The sequence below is a fragment of the Podarcis tiliguerta genome (genome assembly GCF_965153285.1).
Source record: "Podarcis tiliguerta genome assembly, chromosome: 6".
NCBI lineage: Eukaryota > Metazoa > Chordata > Lepidosauria > Squamata > Lacertidae > Podarcis > Podarcis tiliguerta.
In genome coordinates this window covers 60,217,930-60,238,952 of record NC_139539.1, presented here as the reverse complement: position 1 = coordinate 60,238,952, position 21,023 = coordinate 60,217,930, and the positions used below count along the sequence as shown (strand labels likewise).

The 21,023-nt window shown below is 40.2% G+C and overlaps 1 protein-coding gene across 3 annotated transcripts in view; it reads right to left on the bottom strand.

Moving 5' to 3' along the window:
- The window catches only part of CACHD1 (cache domain containing 1), a 123,031-nt gene that overhangs the window by 31,934 nt on the left and 70,074 nt on the right, over positions 1–21,023 (bottom strand). For all 3 annotated transcript variants that reach the window (XM_083447976.1, XM_083447977.1, XM_083447978.1), the window contains 7 exons: positions 13,232–13,358; positions 10,405–10,549; positions 9,318–9,534; positions 5,790–5,939; positions 5,315–5,548; positions 1,337–1,486; positions 943–1,066 (listed from right to left, as the gene is read on the bottom strand). In XM_083447976.1, the coding sequence (XP_083304102.1) occupies positions 943–1,066; positions 1,337–1,486; positions 5,315–5,548; positions 5,790–5,939; positions 9,318–9,534; positions 10,405–10,549; positions 13,232–13,358 (1,147 nt within the window). The remainder of the gene's footprint in view (positions 1–942; positions 1,067–1,336; positions 1,487–5,314; positions 5,549–5,789; positions 5,940–9,317; positions 9,535–10,404; positions 10,550–13,231; positions 13,359–21,023) is intronic.

Below are 21,023 nucleotides of genomic sequence, written 5' to 3'. Positions count from 1 at the left end.
GCACAACTTCGTTAAATCCATTGGGGTGGAGGTAGTCTGTAAAAATTATTAATGGCTGAATGGGGATGGGAATGATGTTTATATTGACTTACGAGTCATGATTTCAAGATCAGGATACAGTGGAACCTCGGTTTTGAATGTAATCCGTTCCAGAAGACAGTTCGACTTCCGAAACGTTCAAAAATAGAGGCACAAAGGGCTGTCAGTAAATTCAATTGAGAAAACTGAAAAACACTCAACAGAAGCTGTTCAACTTCCGAGGCTTGTTCGAAAACGGAAGCATTTACTTCCGGGTTTTTGGCATTTGGGTTCTGAAACATTCGTCAATGGAAATGTTCAAGAACTGAGGTTCCACTGTGCATACAAATTAACTTTGTTAAAATAAGAGCTAGTAGGATAGAAAAGTTACAACAATACTCTGCAAACATGTGAACAGAGGACAGGACTGTCCCTTGTCACCCCAGTGAACTTACCTGGATTTTAAAAACGGGAAATAAAATCCAGAATGAGTATCTGGTGATTAGGTATTCAAAACGGTGAGACACATCCCCAGAAGAAATGGAAGAAAGTACCATTTGGCTCTGGGATGACGGCCTGTGGACAACCCAATATTCTCCTGAGCAATGTTCCCAATGAAATGTTGGGAAACCGTAAGCAAGCTCATATAATTGTGTGCTGCCCCCATTAATTTCAATGGTACTTTTGCAGGAAGAGAATGGATTGCAGCCTTAAACTAAACTATGGCAACTGAACCTATGAGCACAATTCAAAACCATGAGATTTCCTATTGGATGTATGGAGAATCTGCCCACTAAAAACACCAGTAAGACCCCAAAGTGAATCGCAGCTGCTGAATTGTAACCATTGAGTACAGCATAATTTCCACTGAAGCTTAAGCATGCATGCAGCAAGTACGTATGAAGCATTAATCCAAAGTCTTACCTAAGGATGTTCTGTCGAACTAACTCAAATTTTGGAATATTCTCATAATGTATTATATCTGTGTGAAGCGGTGGTTCAGAAAGCAAGTAGGGTCTGGTAAGGGAGGGGTGCATTAGGGTATAACCTAAAAATGAAAAGAAAAAGGAGTTGGCACACATGTTTATCATCATATACATGACACATTACATGCTATATAAAAATGTCCAAAGTAAACATGTAGCACTACACTGCAATCCCCTTAAAAACAACAACCAATAGGTAATTGGCAATAGTGCCAATAGGTGATTATTTACGAGCTGACAAAAACAAAGAGACAACCTGAATCAGAAAATAACAATACAGATTTGACTATTGACCTTTAAAACATGAAGTATTTTGATTGCCATGAAGTTACCTTTATTATCTATTAGGAATGTGTAGGAAGCCAAAGAATCTTGGTAATAAGTGACATCTTCCAAAATATAGGCAAGATTAACATCTACTCCAACAATTCCTAGTAGTAGGTTTCCAAAATAGCAAGGTTTGCTTACAGTCATTATCAGACCTGTTAATAACAAGAAAAAGCACGCATACAGTTAGCAATAAGGAATTCTCTGGTATCTATATATGGAGATAGAAAAATGATTTGTGGCCCAATCTATTGCATGCAATGGGATTTACTTCCAAGAAGTTATGCACAGTATTGCAGTCTAAATTACCTCTTTCGGAGGGAGCAGGGCGGCTTCTATTAGCCATTGCAACAGACACTCTAGGTGAGTGTTCAGAATCCCTACAGCCATAATATTGTGAGGATAGCATTGTGGTCCCATGAGAACCCATGCTGCGAAACACCAGCAGACAGTTGTATGGGGTTTTATGGAATGAAGTACAATCCACCTAGAATCCATTGTAAAGTAATATATGCAGGGAAGTTATACACAGTTGTTTCAGTTTCACATGCTTGGGCTTACGTTATAGCCATGTTATGCATGGCCACTAGGGAGTTGTTTCAAGGTTTCACGAACACTGTGGTCTTTGAGGAGGGATTTGACAGAAGTCAGAAAGGTGGCATCACACATGTGTTCCTGGAGGCAAGTCCAGGCTTACAAGGCAGAGAGAAGGGCAGAGTCTTTTGAGGAAGAAGGAGACCACTGGATGGTGGAGAGAACTCTAAGTTGGCTAACACCATAATATGAATTTAATCAATCAGTTACATTAGTACACACAACTGTACATGAACCAACAATTGTTCTGAAAGGAGCACCTTTCTTTGTGTTTAGATGTTGCCTGCAGATCTCGTTTTAGGAAAGGCAAGAGCCATCCTGTGTGGCAAAGCACAGAACTTGGAAATAATTAATCTACTTAATTAAAACAATATATTGCCTGATTAATAGGGGGCACCTTTTTAATTGATTAAAATAAATTAATCAAACCAATTAACAGACTAAATGCTATAGCATTTTTCCTAAAGGAATTTGACTTATCATATTATCAGCAGTATTGATGTAACCTATGTGCCAATTTTTTTTATTTTGGGTGGGGTAGAAGGAATAAAAAAAATAAAATTGCAACTGTTAGGAAGCATAAAGTGGACCAGCTTTGCTGCTCCAATATACTTTTGTGGTTTGCTTGTTTATTATTCCAGCAATTTGTATATTGTTTAATCACAGGCATCTTTAAGCAGACATTTGGTGATTATGCATATCAGTAGGTTCAGGGTAAAAGAAAGCATTATAATTCTAAACATGAAAGCAGCAATGTTTATGCCCAGTGTAGCTGGATAAAAGAAAAATGCATGAATGTTTTCAAACACTTAAAGATGGGCATGATTAGTTTTTATGGTAATTTGAGGAATCATGTCCAGTAAATTCAATTCAAAGCTGCATACTGCCAAGTAGCACCGTCCCAAAATAAAGAAAAAAGGGATTTGAATTGCAAATGCACATTTAGCTCCTTTGAATAGTCGCACAAAATTATGCAAGTTTGGTGAACTATTCCTTCCTTTGCCCTCCAGGGTAGCATGGAGATCCATGATGGACTTCCCAAAATAATTTCAGCAAGAATCCCAGATAATAAATAGTACTATATATAAGTGGGAACAGAAGAGCTTAGGAAAAGAGAAGAAATAGTAATACACAATTATATTTATGGATTTATTTACATCCTGCCTTTTCTCCAGGGAGTTCTAAGCAGCAAACACAGGGTTCCCAGGCTGTTTCTCATCCAGGAACAGACCACACTCAAGACCTGCTTAATTTCAGCAAGATCGCTGCTGCACATCTCCATGCTTTGGAAAACCAGCTGTTTGCCCATAATATACGACACTTGTGTGTAATTCAAATGCCAATTATGTACTGCATATTGTTTCTGTAGGTCTAAAATCAGGACTGAGTACCATGGGGCAAACACTAGGGTCCAATGGGGTCCAGCACCACTGTTGCTGCAGCAGCTGAGATAGTAGCAATTGTGGCTCAGCTAGCTGGTGGTAGGGCCTGGGGGTGGGATAGAGCAACCCTGATATGCTGGTCCTGCTCCCAACATGTGTATGTCAGGGATGGTGGCAGCATTTAAAAAATCCAAGGAGGTGGGGATGTAGGGACTTAATCTTGTTTACGGTTTCAGCACTGAGGCTACTATATGCTGGAAAATGGTGTTTACAGATCCTACCGACAATAAATGAATGGGTGGGAAAACTGGGAACTGGCTGTTACGGTGAAACTGACACACTACCTAAGAACTAAAAAGGTGGGAGAGTCAATGACAGAATAATTTTGTTACAAGTTGGAATCCCTTTGTTGTACATTGCAGAAGGAACCATCTACTTCCTCATCTGAATGGTGGTTTCTTAATATATCGAGGCTTTTATGATATTTGTCATGTGATACAGCACAGAGAATTTACTTTAAGAGCATCTAAAAGTACTCGGCAGAAGGAATTTGATCCAAATAAAATGCTTACAGCTCTACTCCTTGTGGAACTGTTATGTTTTGTTTTCTATTTTCCTCATAAGGCATGATGGCTAGGTTTCTCAAATACTCCAAATGAGGTTAAGCTTTAATCACAAATAAATAAAATAAAACTAAGATTTCCAAGGACAGCCACCATGTTAACGTATATCGCAGAAGTCAATCCACAGAAGTGCGGAACAGCATCACAAGTTCTTTCTTCTTCTTCAAAAAAGAATCACATACGTAGCAAATGGAGCTGACAAATATAGCTCCTGGCCACTGCTGACACCAGTCTACCCAGCAGCCCTATGCAACCAACTTGATTGGAAGAAAAAATGCCACCCCACCTATTACAGGAATTAACCACCTTCTCCAAGCATGTAAATAACCTCTATCTTTTCTGGCCTGAATTTCAGCCTGCTTCAACCTCACCAGCTTGACCACAGACACTGGTCAAGATCCAGCTCTGTCTTCTGTTTTTATCTAAGCACCCAGCACTATCTTGGCTCGGATGAAGGGTGGTGTATAAATTTAATAAATAATAAAATAAAATGTCTCACAGATAAACTTTTGGTGAAGAAGCAACCAGAAGTGGCTACTTGAAGTCCCCTGTATGCCACAAGCCAATGTTCTTCCCCATGGATTACCAGACATGCATTTACTCTTACAAACATGAATCTGGAACTCGAGAGCAAAGAAAGCTAATGGTGGTGAGAGAGCCTCAATTCAAAAGCGGAAGCCATTTTTCCAATGAAAGTTTGCCTCCTCCTCATGTAACTTTTCTACAACAAAAGCAGCCGTCAGAATTTTGTTAGGCCTTTGGGAATATGCAGCAATTGAAACAAGAGAACCCATTCTTGACAATGGCCCGGTTCACATGTCATTGTGGGCAACGGCTAATAATTTACCATAAATGTGGAGTCTCATTTCTGCTTCACTAGCAACAAACCATAATCCCTAGTTTAGCATTATGTACAGATCATAGATTGTGGCTTGTTTCACTCAAGTAAAAAGATTGGTAAGCCAAGAATAAATACTTGTTTCACACTGTGGTTTGTCTGGAGCAAAACAAACCGTACTCCCGGTTTGGATGTAAGGCTAGGCCAGGGATTGCAGTTTGCTGCTCTTGTTTACACTGGGGCAAAGCACAGTAAGCCATTAACTGTTGCTATGGTGTACTAGGACAACCAAACCTACTTATAGCCTACTGCATCACCATCTTTGCACATCATGCTACACTGGCCCTCATTTTCCAAATAATGTACTGTGGATGGAGGGTTTTTAGTACAATACCTCCAGGAACTCTCCTCCTAATTTCATAGCTTCCATAAGGTGCAGACATGTAAAAATGCCACCTACAAAGTTTATCAGATACATAAGTCATTGTAAACCTTTCCATTTATTTTTTTAAAGCATCTTCATTTTCAGGTCCCTGAAGCACTCACCATCTCCCATTTCATCTGAAAAGGGCAAACTGAACACTGCTTCATCAACCATGTGGTTTGGGAGATTTGTATAAAACCGGCCAACTGTGGTTTCCAAATTGCTCAGCTGGTTCAGAACCATCATGCTCCCTTTTATCACGGGTAAAGCAGTTCGATCAGGTACTCCATATTTTGCCGAGTTTTGTTCCGCCAGATCTCGGAGAAATGCTAATTCTTTTAAACCTGTCACTCCCTCTGCAAAAGAAATGTTACAGTCAGATGAGAAGATGTAAGTCTCCGGCTTATTAAGCAATTCTGAAACATCATATATGCACAAATGTGGAAATCTTTATAAATAGTGGAAAAGGCATCTCATTACCCACACAATGGGTTGCTGGACTTCAGTTCCTATCATCTCTGACCATTGACCATATCAAAGCCCAAAGAACCTTAGAAGTTTAATTTCTCTTTTCTTTTTAAAAAGATAACTTCTTACCATTCATGAGAGCATAGGTGAGGATCATTACAGAGTTGTTAAGAAAACCATTTTCTTCATTGATGACACGAAGTGTGGTCTTTTTACCATCTTCTGATGAATCCCTAGACGTTATTCCAGCCGACAAGTAAATTATGACCATATCTGTATCTGAGATATGTAAGATGGGAGCTTGTTAGACTAGAAAACATGTTACATTATGCTACGTATCTGCAACATTGCATTCCCAGCATCAAGACTCTTTGCAGTAAATTAAAATATAAAAACCACCACTGCAATAATGGGTAGTGGGTAGACTGGGCAGAAGGATCTCTACTGCATCCTACAGAGCTTTCAAGCCAGAATCTAACATAAAAGAAACCTTTAATCCAAACACAATAACATTGATTTGTGCCATTTAGAAGACTGGTTGTATGTGGTGTACATCTTGGAGGGAATGGCAATGCGTGCATGCTGGCCAGGAGACTACAATATTTTATTCCTAAATTTGCAACAACATATAGGATTGTATACAGAGTAGACGAAATGAAATTAATGGACCTGAGTTAGTACACTGGATCTAACCCATAGGATCTTATTTCACCCCTTTCAATATTGGAACTGGACGAGGCTGAAAGCATCTGAGCATAGCCACGTAAGGTACACATTTTGACACCCACCAAAAAAAGCAGACTCCCATCTATGTTTACTAGGTAAACAGGCATAACAAACACAACACACATCTAGTTTGGCACTTCGGATGAAGGAAGTAGGAAATATAAGGAGAAATGAAAGCTGGTTTTCTGTATCATCACTCTTAACATAGCACTTCCAAACTAACCGCATCCCCAACCATCTTGGGCTACTGGAAGAATGGCAGATGAAGTAGAAAATGCAATTTGCCATTCAGCAGTAGCAGAATGTTACTGAGGTTTGTTTCCAAATCAACAGGCAGACAGTAGTTTACAGAACTGCATTATTCAGTGGGCTAGGCAGTGCCTGGAAAACATTGAGTGTGGGGAATATTATTGACACCATTCACTTGTTCATAACATCATTCTTCTACTGTTAAAGAGGTCGTAGCTGTAACCTAATTTATTTTACCGTTCTATAGCCCAAGCTACTGTTCTTCCTTACAATTTTAGGATCTTACTTTTCTATTGCATACTTAAACAAATTGCAGTGCAAGGTACTCAAGTGTTTTTAAACCCTCGGCCATATATTTTCCATTGTCAACAGACTGTATTCCATCTGACTATTGGCACTTATTTTCTGTTTTTATCCTAGGTTACTGAATTGCCGTAACAGCTTTGTAAGGATTTATCATTTATGAAAGTGTTGTGAAACCCTCTGGAATGAAAGAACTGTAAGAATGTAAATTAATTAGAGGTGGCCACTGCTCTTTTGGAGACTAGCTGAGAGGTATGCAAACACCCGTCTTTTCAGTATCATTCTTATCTCTCAAACCAGATATGCCTCAGTAATGTGCATTTCAAATCTCCATTTAAAAAAATAAATAAAAATACTGTGTGGCTTATTTGACATGCATGCAGAGCCTGCTGGGAGAGGAGGAAGTTAGAAACCTCACAACACACCAGAATAATAATTTTTTTTCTGTTGGAAATGAAAACAAGCAAAAGGATTGTTTACAAGGAAATGGAAGTACTTTGCACGTCCTATTTCTGAAATTATGGAGTGGTATGGCCCCTCCATTCTGTTGTTTGTGCACAATATACAATACCTCAGCTTTAAAGACTAGCATACGCTCCCAGTGCCTATTTTAGAAAGGAACAAAAGTGATACACGAAGCCGGTTTTGAAAAAAAGGGTTTCCCACAGGAATAGAAAAACCATGCTTGCGTTTTTGAGACAAGGAAAAAATTACAACGAACTACGAAAATAAAGCTGAAACTGTAAAACAGCGTCGAAACCCTGAACACTGAAACAGAACCAAATAAAAGTTCATTATTGGGTGCCACCTGCCCAATCTGACTCTATCCGTCTGCATTGCAAGGAGTTTTATATAGATATAAGTATTGTGCTCATACTTTATACCCCACCAGCTAGGGAGTTTGACGCTTCAGTAACTACAGTTGTACCTCCGGTTGCGCACGGGATCCATTCTGGAGCTCCGGTTGGATCCCGAGGAATTCGCAAACCGGAGGTGCCTGTTCTGCGCATGCATGCAGCGCTGTAGAGCGCTTCTGCGCATGCGCAGAAACCCAGAAAAATACTTCTGGGTTTGCCGCATGCGTAACCCAAAGGATATGCAACAAGAGGTATGCGTATCCAGAGGTACCACTGTATTATGTACTCTACATACTCTTGTTTACCACTTATAAAGATGGAGGTTTTGCATTCCTGCCATCTTACTTTTCGCCTTTTCAAACTGGATCGTCTACTCATGTATACTATTATGTATATACAGGACTGTGTAGACAGCAAATGTTTGGTAGAAGGTTTGTAAGAGACACACTACCATCAGGATGTAACGAACTTGGGGCTTCAAGCAGGCCACAATAACTTTATCGGATTAGACTGCGATGGCATGCTCAAAAGCAACCCATGCAGAGATCAAACTGGTAGTTGTACAACTGCCCTCAGCACATGCTGTTGGAGCTGGAACGGTGCAAGGTGCTTGCTTTTCAGCAGCTGCTGCACACAAATGGTGCTCAATTCCTTCAGTAAACTGTCTGGAAAGGGCACCTTTCAATATGAAGCTCTTCTTTCTGCTCTGCAGTGGCTCCATGGTAGCAAACCCTGCATCTGCTCGGGAGCATTTTCATGTATTCAGCTGTAAAATCTCCCACATTCTTCACTTATTTCAATGTTGAGGCCTGGTTTTGTGCACAGACACCAGGACAAAGTCTGAGGAAGCGCTGGCACAAGTGAAACACTCAGCCCTTGTTTTTACTAAACTAAAATTTATCTTGGGAATGAAATGCATTTTTTGTTTTATTTTGTTTTGTTTGAATACAAAAAAAAAAAAAAAACTCCCTTTGTCTGAGGTTTGTTACTTGACTTGTGGCAGACAGTGTGCTACCTTGATCTTACCTACAGCACATAACACCCCTAGGCCTCAGGACTAGATACTGGTGAAGCCCAAATTTTCTAAGTTTCAAATTGGAACTACATACATTTCATTATCTGAGCCATTCTGCACCAGTGGATGAAAACTCACTTATAGCAGTTTGGACATTAGTTGGATTCACAAAGGAATCACCTTATTTGCCCCATGAGATGATTCTGTGCAGAACATCTAGCTAACATGGCCTTACAGTTACTAAGGCATGTGAGGAAAGGAAAATTGGCAGAGGTGAAGACAAAGATGCAACGAAACCTTCTTTTGGCTGCTGTGCACCACATTCATTTAAAAACAAACACTGTCATTTCAGGTAAAATAAAAACAAAAACTAGTACTTCAAAATGTTACAACCCTCTATAACCCCTGCTAAAAGGAGATAGTAAAATAAAAAAGGAAATGCAGGAAAGAAAGATGCAAGGGTAAGGGGGGGGGAACCCCATTAATACTGCATAATAATAGACTTACTTGCTTGGAGTTTTGTGCTATTGTTTGTATTTCGTATCAGCTGAAACGCTTTTTGAAATCCTGCCGCATGCTGGGTAGGGCTGTCAGATGACTTTATATTGCTAACGAAGGTGGACATTTTCCTTTTTGTCTCGCTGGTGGCAGGAGACAGAAATGTCTTATAGCACTGATCCAAGGAACAGGTTCTCACTGTGTCTGCCACGGTTAACACAGAGATCTTAAGAGAGAGAAATACATATATTGGATTACCCTACCGTTTAGAATTCTTTATGTGCCGTATTATAGCACACCCCATGATAAGCCAACAGAAAAGTCTATGTGGGTTTAAGATTCAATTGTCTAAGAAAAGAACACTTGAGGTATAAATCTGTCAAACCTGAAAAGGGTTAGACTTGTGTGTGAGAGAGATTTTGGCCTTTGTTTTGCGAAGGAATTATGACAGTTTCTGCTCATAGGTAAACCTTGCAGTTTCTGCCCATATGTAAACCTACTGAGTTTCTAGACTACCAGTAATGGGCATTAGGGCTACACCAGCATAGGGTTTGAAGGAGAAAGGGATGTTATTGCCAAGTATGAGACAACGGGAAGGGCTAGGGTCCTAACAAAATCATGTTTATGAGTCTTCTGAATAACCTGTGTGGGAACAACCACATTTGAAGTAGCCACAGAAGGAAGTTTTACTGAAGGCTCATCTCTCCTCACCCCCCATCCCTCCACAATATATTGCCAGCTGAGGTCCCCAAATTTGCAAACCACAGCAAACATCCCTGTTCCATTGCACGGATCACTTGAGAAGCAGAGTATTATATGTACAGTAGTTGCCCCATGCTCATCCTCTTCTTCTCCTGCAAAAATGCTGGGCTTCAGATGATCAGAGCACATTTGAAGCCAAGAATCACACGGAGGGAAAAAAATCCTGAATTTCTTCAAGGCTAGAAAACGGGGGTGCAACAGCACCAGGGTTTAGGGAAACTCTAAGCCTGCCTAAATCTATGACTGGGGGAAAGGCAGTACTGACACACTGGGCCCAACAAAAATGAATGTTTAAAACCATAACATGTCACTTATCTTTCAAGAGTTAACTCACTTTATCATGTTCATCTATTGAGTTGAGAATAACTTGGGATGCATCCTTAGCAATTTGGAGCTGTGTCTCTGTAACGGAAGCCCCGTGGTCCACAATGACAACTATGTGTTTAGACTGAGGTCTGACTGTAGAGACGTAGACAGGCCTGAAATTGAAAAAGAAGTTAGGAAGATGCGCAGAAACTCCGAACAAAACTGAAGAAGAATTCATTGGAAGGCACTCCTTGGTATTTTAAATATTTATATATTTATTGCATTTACACCCCACCTCTCCCCCCACAAGGAGCTCTCAAGGTGGTGTACATGGTTCTTCCTTTCCTCATTTAATCCGTACAACAACCCTGTGAGGTAGGTTAGGCTGAGAGGCAGTGACTGGCCAAAGGTCACCTAAGTGAACTTCATGGCCAGGTGAGGATTTGAACCCTGGTTTCCCAGGTCCTGGTCCCAACATTCTAACCACTACATCACACTGTGAAAAGAACTGCAAAAGGCACCATATTAAAGAGCTCTTAGACAATGATTGGAACATGTTTTGAGAGCTGATACGGATGCTATCTTTACTTCTTTCATGTGCTTATTTTTGGTTCAGCAAATCCCAGTTTAGCGGCTGACTTGTTTGGCTGACTTGTTTGGCAGCCTTGGGCAAAATTCTCCCCAAATATTTATAAACACTGGAATAACAGTGACCTTACCTGATGAGACTTTTGAGAGGACAAACCATGATAAAGATTTCAAGCATTAAAAGTGAATTAGCTTCCCCTGAGAGTCTGCTGTGCAACTGTGTGAATGGTACACAAACACTGTGTGCAAGTCTAATTTTTGAATGCAAAAGGAAAAATTATACTGGGTTATCTGAGTAAGCCTTGGGTATCTAATTTTAAATCCATCATTTAGTAATAGTCCAACCAATTATGATGTTTACATCATGCAGAACTTGTTTCAACAAAGAATCCCTGTTCTGCACTGAAAGCATGAGGTCTGAACCGGTTTACATCTATATCAGCTGATGCAGTGACTGCTAAGCAGCTGGATAAATTATTACAGCACAGTACAGCTAGCATGTAGGGAAAAAGGCAAACTGTGTAAAATTGCATTAGTGCATTAGGCTTGGGTTTATGATCATCAGACAAAGTCTCTTGCCATGATAGTCTTTCCTATTAATGCCCTAGAATGTAATTCATTCATAAAGGTCAATAATCTGCAAGACTTTCTTATCTCTGCATACTATTAAAAGGAAGTCTTTGTCAGGTCTATTAAGGGAGCAGAGTACTTGCATGTTGAGAAGGGTTTGACTAAAACAAGGTTGTTGTTTTTTCCACTGAGGTTTGAAAATCTTGACAAAGGAATCCCGACAAAGGAAATTAAAAAGACAAAACAGGAACATACACACCCTGTTCCACCTCTCCATTTGTCAAGACCAAAGACTCTCTGGCATAAACAAAAGATCTTTGTGTCTAAATATTACTATATCAAAGACTCCCAGATAATTCTTATTACAGGAAAAAGGAATTCAGAAAAAAATTATATAAGCATTAGATTATACTTGTTGGCATCATCAGCTCTTAATATTAAAACAACCTACAGCCATACACTGGTACAGTATTAATATCTAGGATCTTTAAAACACATAGTGGACATGCAAAGCTTACATGCAAACATCCATTCAAATGAGTGGAATAAAAATGCCACAAATACATGCCTATCAATGATACTTCTGAAGCAGCTCTGAAAATTACCTTTCTATTAATGGGACAAACCTATCTAAGAGGTAATTTGTATTCTCGTAGAACTACAATTCCCAGAATTCATGTGATAAAGCAATAAAAGAGGCAAATTTTAAAACCACTAGAATGTCAAATGAAGTTTGTAACCATGGCAAGAACACTGAGCCGGAAGAAAAGTGCAGGGTCTAGATGGGCCACTTGGCTTCATCCAGCTCCATTCTTACGTTCATATTGGTTACTTTTCTTCCCAATAAACTTCTCTTACATCCTTGCACATGGAACACAAGGAACCTGTTTCTGCAAGTAGATCCAGCTTTTGCTGGATCAGGGCATTTGACTGCTGACAGACTTCTTAATCTAGAAATCTTCAGTCCCTTCCAGCATTTGCAATTGAATACTTCCTCACTCATTCAATTTAATTGAATAATGGAACTTCACTTGCCACACCTTTCTGGTTTGGCAGCAGCCTATTAAGCTTCTGCTATATAGCAATCTCAAAGTATGTGAGTGTTGTGTGTAGCAAGGAGATAACCATCCTTTCTGGAAAGCTCTTTCAGCCTTCTTGATTTTAATACTTCTTGGAGAAAAGCTCTGTTAATATTTTAGAGTGAGATTTTTATTTTTATTTTTTTAAGTGAAGATGTTAATGGGGAATGGTTCAAAAGACTGAACTATTATGTTGGCAATCGGGATTAAGTATTCCAGTAAACTGTTTAGCTCACTGTGAAACAGCCATATAATTGTTTCGCGAGCAACCAGCTTGTGTCACCCTATTTGAAATCTTCAGTTCCACTGTAGAGCTGCAATCAGCTGAGCACTGGCACACTGAATGTCTGTTGAGCTAGAGTTTGAGCACCTGAGGCAGTAATCACGCTACAACTTCACCATGTGCTGAAACCCACTTAAAATCCATATTTTCATCACGCCTGTTTGAGTGTATTAAAAGTTCACAGGGTATGGTCAGATTATTATATTACCATCCTTACTGATAAAACATTCATAATGGAGGGCAGCCTACAAATTATATCGAATAAAATCACCCATGATATATTTTCTGTTCAGATTTTGTTTTTTGAAAAATAAAAAAAATCTATAAAACCATACCTGCTGCGGTGCTCGTAATTGCCCTTACATCGAAATTTGTGAGCTGGAAACACAGTAAAAATGCCTTCTTCTGAACTAAAGTACTGCCATTTAATTCCTGGGTTGGACTTCAGATTGTCAGCAAGTACTATTTAAAAAAAGAGAGAAGGTGAATGAATGGTATTATAATCAGAAGAATGATTTAAAATAACAGGTTAATTGTTTCTTTAAAGTAACATTAACGTGACTGAAATCAAAAGAGAATGCTTTTTTTTACAGAGTATATAATTGTAAGAATGCCCACTATCAACGCTCTACTGTATTTTCATTTTTTAACCAACATGTTTTCGGACACCTCCCCCAAAACCAGACATTTTTCACTCCTAACACTTTAGGCAAATTTAGGCAAGGCTACATGCCACCCTCAATTCTGCAATGTGTCCACAAACCAGCAAAGTAAGCATCCCAGGCATTTCCTCAGACCTATGGTACTTGTTGAGATGAATAGCTGTGGAAGTGTTTGCAACTTCGGATTTTTGTTACCGGCCAGGGAACCTTTGGGCCAAAGGGTAAAATAGGATATATGTATTTTTCCTGAACGAAATAGCCTTGGTGGACTGTATACAGTAAATGCGCCTTACATTGTATATACCACTACAATAGGATTTCTACATATGGACTAACCATGAAGCTGTGCTATAGTAAAATAAGTGAAACATTAGAACTTAATAAACATTTCAAGGCAAATAGCCAAAAACAAATGTAGAAGTCAATGGTGATCCTACATAAGGAAGGGTCCCTTGGTCGGTCCCCACAAAAGCTTTCCGGAGCTGGGTAGCAGTTCAGCTTTTGAATGGGAGCCAAGCTCTGCTCCTTTCAGTGGTGGCCACCCACCATTTTATGCTACCCAAAGCATACCTCAGCCCCACAGAGCTATGAAATCTATAGTCCAGGTAGAACTACAGACCTATTGATTTTGAGTAATTTAAGATGGCGGGCAGTCAGCATGGATGAGAGCAAAGCTTAACATTCATTCAAATGTCCCACCACCCATCCATCACTGAAGCTGTCTAGGAGCCCAGTGAAGTGTGGTAACTAGTGCCAAAGTCGAAGCAGCAACAGCATATTGCCCTAGTTGGGAGAAGGCCCTGCCCCCAAGGCCTGGTTCCAGCCCTGTCTTCCTGCCAGAACTCTCCAAAGGTGCTCATGACATCCTCCTTGGTCTGGCTCAGCAGACTCATTCCTGACCATGCTGGTGATGGGAACTGGAATCTAACAATATCTTCTGGAAAGCCACAAGTTTCCCATCTCTGGTACAGAAGAAACATGGCTGACTGAAACCCTGACCAGAAGTTCTCTCCTGGTGTTTTTCAGGTGGGTGGGGGAAAGTTGTGAAGATATGCTGCAACGTTTTGTAGCAGGTCCCATTCCTTCACACTGTTTCCATGCTTCCCAGCACATGCAAGCCTCACTTAACCCATGATATAATGAGACTTCACTGTAAACTCAACTTGTTCTATTCCACTGAGTTAATTATATCATTTTAAGAGCGTGTTTACAACAATACATATTTTCACTGTATGACGCTTCTCTTCCTTTTCCTTCCTCTGCCACATTTTAACAGTTACCATGCTTGTTCTTTCCCTGAACACAAATCTTTCTCCAAAATTCACAGAACAGGACCTATGCTGCTCTTCCTTAAACCTCTTAGCTTTGCTTTTTCTACGAAGGCAAACTTCCCTGCTCTAAGTAACCGGTTTTATTTCATGACTGTGAGCCTCAGCTTCAAACAATCCACAAATACTAAATGCTCTTTCTTATATAGAATAAAAAAAGTCTTAATATTAGATAAGCCTGTGTAGTATGAAGAGAATAGTACTAATACGGTGCAGATACCAGGACTCCCCACCACGACTCCATTCAAAGCGCCTTCACAAACGCACAGATGAGGCAGGATTGTTCTCATCTTACAAATATGGAGCTGTGTGCAGAGAAATGCAGTAACTTATCCAAAAGCTCAAAGTGAGTGAAGCAGCCAAGCAAGTAATATAAGCCTTGGGGAATTTGCTCCTAGCTGCAAGTTCAAGTTACTAGACTATGCTCACTTACTCTCCCAGACTGCACTTTCTTAATTATTCAAATAGACAGCTTTTCAAGTGCAGATTTTTAATTTATGGAGTGAGACTTGAATTTTTAAGGCGGTATTTAAGCTTGGAGAAGAAACAGCTGTTAGACACATTTTACCAAATAAGTCAGAACACCAGCTCTATGTCAGCTCCTTATGCTAAATTACATTTTTGGGGATTTTTTTTTTTAAAGAAAAACAGATTGGGAGGGAAACAGGAGAACTGCAGTATACCCCTGATAAGGCTGTTCCCAGCTAAACCTAAACAAACAAATCTACCAATACTAAGTTAACGTTACTGAATAGACTTTTTTTTAAAGGAAGGACCAAGCGTCCTCGAATACAAACATCTCCCAATGAAACTTGCAAACTCCAGGTGCCAGTTTTCAAAATGCAAATATAAAAATATAAAAACATAGGAACAATGATTTAGAGCTACACACATGCCCTGAAGGCTCTGAAAGCTTTTATTATCTGTTAGGCAGTGGATGGGCATTGTTAAAGCTAACAGTAAGAAATGGACCAGATTTTTTTGGTATGGTATCAGGCTTCCAAAGCGGAACCACACAAGTGATCTTCACTGCTAGATGAGAACAGCAGGAGGCCAATATATAGCACCATCTCAATCATACAGTTCCAGGGCAGAAAGAAATCTGGGTTAGTAGCTGCATTGTGCAGCCAATTCTGAAACTCTACATGACATCATTTGATGCTTCCTAGGCATTGTATTCAATGCAGTGCTAAGGAGGATGTTCCATGAGCTCAATGATATCTCATAGTCCTGTGGAACATTCTCTCCCTCTGCTCCCTCCTAAATTTGTTCTGGGGGTTCCCCTACCTTCCAAAGCAGATTGACTACTATTGACTAATATGCAACGTAAACTATTAAGCCTCATTTTTGTAAGTCAGCAGCCAGCTGAGAGCAAATCAGTTGACAGAATTGCCCGGGCACCTTACTCCCTGGACCACCACAGAGAGAGTTGCTGGCTGATCCTCGCTGCTTTGCAGCACCACTCTGCACAGCAGCTGGAAGGTATTCTGCAACTTGATGGCCCAGCTGGATCAGGGGACCTGGGCAATCAAAAGGAGCCCTGCTGGCCTTGCCCAATTGCTGACTCAGGATTTGCTCCCAACATTTAAGAAACCTGTCTGCTGGAGTAATTGCTCTGTGCTGAGCCTTGCCAGCAGATTTATCTTGCTGAAACCTTTGCACCACTCACTCACCAGCTTCCTGGCTGCCAGGCCAGCCAGGCACCAGCCCTGATCATTAAGCACGTAAACACAGGTTTTGCTCCCCAATACACCATAACATTTATTTACTAAGGGAGAGCACAGGGAGAAAGCTTCATTTGTGAACACTTGCCAGCTGTGAAAAGCACCTCACCTTTCAGTGAATTTTGAGGAACTAGAAACAGGGGTGAAAATATTTTGTCCATTCAGAATGAGGGCTGGAAGCACTGCCCTCAATCGGAACTGGTTTTGTGGTGGCATCATGTAATCACATATATCATATGTGCACCATGTAATCACATATATCACATATATGTAATCACCATGATGCTGCCAAGCTGATTATGTGTTCCAGTTTCTGGAATAATGTTGTCTGCATGCAAAAAGCCATGAGAAAAAACTCCTGCTGATTTGGGAAGAAATAGCAGAACACGGGCGAACAGAGCTAAGCAATCTGGGATTTCAGGTACCAGAGGGATATTTTTCTGCAGTAGAAATGCGAACATTCAATCCAGCTCTGATTATCAAAGCCAAGTAAACCTTTTGGTACATGTGGGCCAGCTCCATCTGCTCTGATTGACACTAGCTCTACAGGGGCCTCCACAAAGGTCCTTCTCAGTTCTGCTACCTGAACGCCTTCATAACTGGAGATGCCAAGAGATTGAATCAGGAACCTTACACATGCAATACATGTACTCAATTCACTGAACTATGGAACTGCTTTAAATCAATAGACATGAAGCCAGGGTTCATCTGCACAGTAGTCTCCACGCTCCCAACTTTAGGATCAAAGCACAAACATTGAAAAAAACCTATGAAACTTAGGGAAGAACTGAGGCCCACATTACTATTGTCAGACACACAAACAATACTCCCAGTTTGCACTTCAGCAAAGAATCTGGGCAGAGAAAAGAGGCAGTCATGAATAAAGTCTCTTGCAGGCAAGAGAACAAATTGAAACTCTCCCCTAAGGTAAGGGTACAAGATTTCTGTCAACGAATCCGGGGACACTTTTCAACTTCAATGGATTTTGTATGGGGACTGATTTGTAAATCTGGGGACTGTCCCCGGGAAACGGGGACATCTGGTAACCTTACCCGAAGGGACACTAGATTCACATACTGTATTGGCACGAATATAAGCCGCTCCTGAAAAATTGGAGGGGGGAAAAGAAAAGAAAAATACCTGAATATAAGTTGTCCTGGGTGCATACCGTAAGGTTGCGGATATAAGCTGCACTTTTCACAGTTGAAATTTGTGGGGAAAGTGTGGCTTATATTCAGGTCAATACAGTACATCTCTTCTACTGCAATGAAAAGCTTGAAAAATTACAATGTATTTGTACTTGGCTAAAGCTAGTTATTTGGCACAAGGCAACAACAACAACAAAAGTTTCACTTTAAGTCTGAACTTTTACTGTTTTTGCGTAGTTAGCAAAACTGACTGGGTCTGGTGCTATGATGAGCAACAATGATACTGAATTGTAATTGGGTCATACTTTCATATTGTTAGCTTTTTAGGCAGTGCTATATAGAGCTGTTAAAAAGAAAACCATCAATAAACACAGACTGATTTTCAAAAGGAGGCAAGCTTTGTCCAAACAACAGTGTGTGTCAATTGATGGCGTGCACTATGCAATGATAAAAGACGATAAAATATGGGAATTTTACAGTGGGAAATCGTTATCACTAGCAGTAGAGAGAACACTTTTTAAATTTGCTGTTTTTATTACCTGAAATTTAACTGTACAATAAAAGAAGTTGCACTGCAAAACATTTGATCCAGATTGAGGTTTTTATCCCATCGTAATAATTTAATTATTTATATCCCACCCATCTGGCTGGTTGGGTCCCCCAACGCTTTCTTAAAGAACTTTAGATGTGCATTAAGTGACATTCCTGCCTCTCAACGCCCCATTCCTCAGGATGCCTAAAACACATAAGGCACAGTTGAGGAAACTGACATAAGGGGGGGGGGAGAGGTGAGAGAGAATCTATTTTTAGCTTCCAACAGAGGATTGCCATATTACATATATAATGTGGAAAGGGTGCTGCTCTCATTCTAGCCTAAGGCACTCAACTTTAATACTCAATATGTGACTTATTAAAGTAACTGTTACATAATGAGTAATCATGTTCCATTTTTAGTATGTTTGAAGATTAATTAGTTAATGATTCCAATACGCTTTATATCTTGCAAGTGTTATCCATAAGTGCCAAGCGTTATCATTTTGGCATTCTCTCTGAAGTTTTTTAAGATTGTCTCCACAAGGGGCCCGTCTCCTGTTACGTGCTTCACGCCTTTAAGGTAATTTTTAATCAGGAAGAACTAATAAGTGCTTTGTGCGGGATTTTGCAAACCTTGCACCAAAGTCATGCATTGTCAGTATGCCTCTCTTAAATGTTCACACCCGAGCCTGTAGCTAAAATCTACTGGACACCCGGCACTTAAAGAGATGACCTCAGGGTTTTGCCTTTTCACAGTGCCAAGATTCAACCCTGAATAAAAAGACGGCTACTGGGCATGCGGCAAATATTTTTACCTAACTCCTGGGCAGGAGCGGGGGGGGGGGGGCAAGGAAAGAGTTTTGCAGCGCCTAAGCTTTCGCATATAAGCTTATTTTATCAAATGCAGGAATGATCCCTGCTTAGCAGCTATATAAATACACATTGGTTTAAAGGGGGGGGGGAGATATAAACAGAGGAGCCAAAAAGTCGTGAAAAGCAGGCTTGCAAATTCCAGGTGCTCCTAATCTTAGAAGTAAGGCACTTTTAAGTACTCTTCCAGAAAACCCGATTACCTCCACAAAAAGTTTTTCAGGATCCCTTTTAAATAGCTCGCTGCAACTCTGCAGGAAAAGCACCACAGCTCCAGAATGGCAGAATTTTACAAAAGTGATTGGTCATTCTTTCTAGGATAGGAGTTAGTAGGGAGAATGTGTTAGCAGGAATGTGGTTATTTTTTGCTAAACTCAATAAATGGAACAATGCATTGTGAAACAATGCTACTGTGCTTTAAATAAATCTATCTGGGCACCAGAAACAGGAGAGATACCTGCTTACTTAGCTTAAATGCTAGGATATATACAATGGATGCCATCTTAGCAAGCCTCACATAGGAACATGGCATAAAAGGAAAGTATTTTAAAGAGTAAAAGACTTGGAATGAAGATAAAAGGAGACCCCCAAAGTACACCTCTTAGGGCTTGTAGCAAGGAAGAAACTAAGAAATCTCAGCAGGGAATTCTTGCAGCTTTACTGGATGAAAAATAAAAGGATACCTGAAAGCAGGGGGGGGGGTGTAGAAAGCTTATTTTTTCAGCTGAAGTAGTCCCTGCTTATCTCACGGAAGATTGTACACTGTGGTCATAGAAAAATAAGCACAGGGTTATGGCAAAATTGGCAGCTCTCCCTAGGGAAGGCAGAACGAACTAACAAGCTGGAGGAAAAGAACTATCAGAACTTTCTGAAGATGAAGATAAGGAAGAAAGGCTTTTGAGGCTACAATCAACTGCAAACCTGTTTAGGTATCAGGAATAATCTGTCTATTTGGATAGAAACCACATTATTCAAGAGTTTCTACAGACCCGATCCCTTAACAAAACAGATCAGTAATGATGAGTAGTTTTGTAATGTTTCGCCTTAATTTGCTGGAAGCTTTACTGTTTGTTTGTTTTTCCAGGAAGTGCAAAGGGTTATAGTCTAAACTCACAAAAAAGTGAGCTCCTACATGACACTCCCTGGCATATATAGGGAAGAGAATCATCAGCACCAGCATTCTTTTATAGCTATGCTGCAATTCCCTAAAGAACATTAGGGGCCTAAATTTAAAATCTGGCTGGGTGTTTTCTTTAATACCATATCTTCATTTATATGATTCCTGACTTAAACTCAAAATAATAATTATTCATTGTAAATGGAAACCCACATGGCCCACAAGGGATAAATCAGACAGCCAGAAAAGGAAAAGGGAAGGAAAGGAAACCAGCCACATTTGCCTTTTATGTTCGTTAACATTCAACCACCTTTTCAGCTCAAAGCTGTAGTGTATGTAGCATGGATGATTCCTGGGACAGCTGAAAGGCATTTCAAAAGGTGCATAACCTCTCCTAGGATATCTCTTCCTGCATTCTACCATATTAAACCAACAAGAGGAGAACCAGATATAGCGGCCTATTATGGCAGTGACAGCAGCGATAGCTCTCCTTTGAGAATACACAGCCACCAACAGTGAAGAGTTCACCCGGGAAGGATCAGCTACATGGCAGTGGGTCTATGAAGAATCTCTATATCCACACAGCAGCAAATGAACTAAAGGTGAAGACAGATGTGAATTAAAATCAGAATTCATGGCAGATCTTTCCTGGCTTCTCAGTGGAATGGACAGGTGTTCATACCAGCAAGCTGAATACTTGTTCAGGCAATCGGTCATGCATCCCCCTGCACTCTGCCCTTTCTC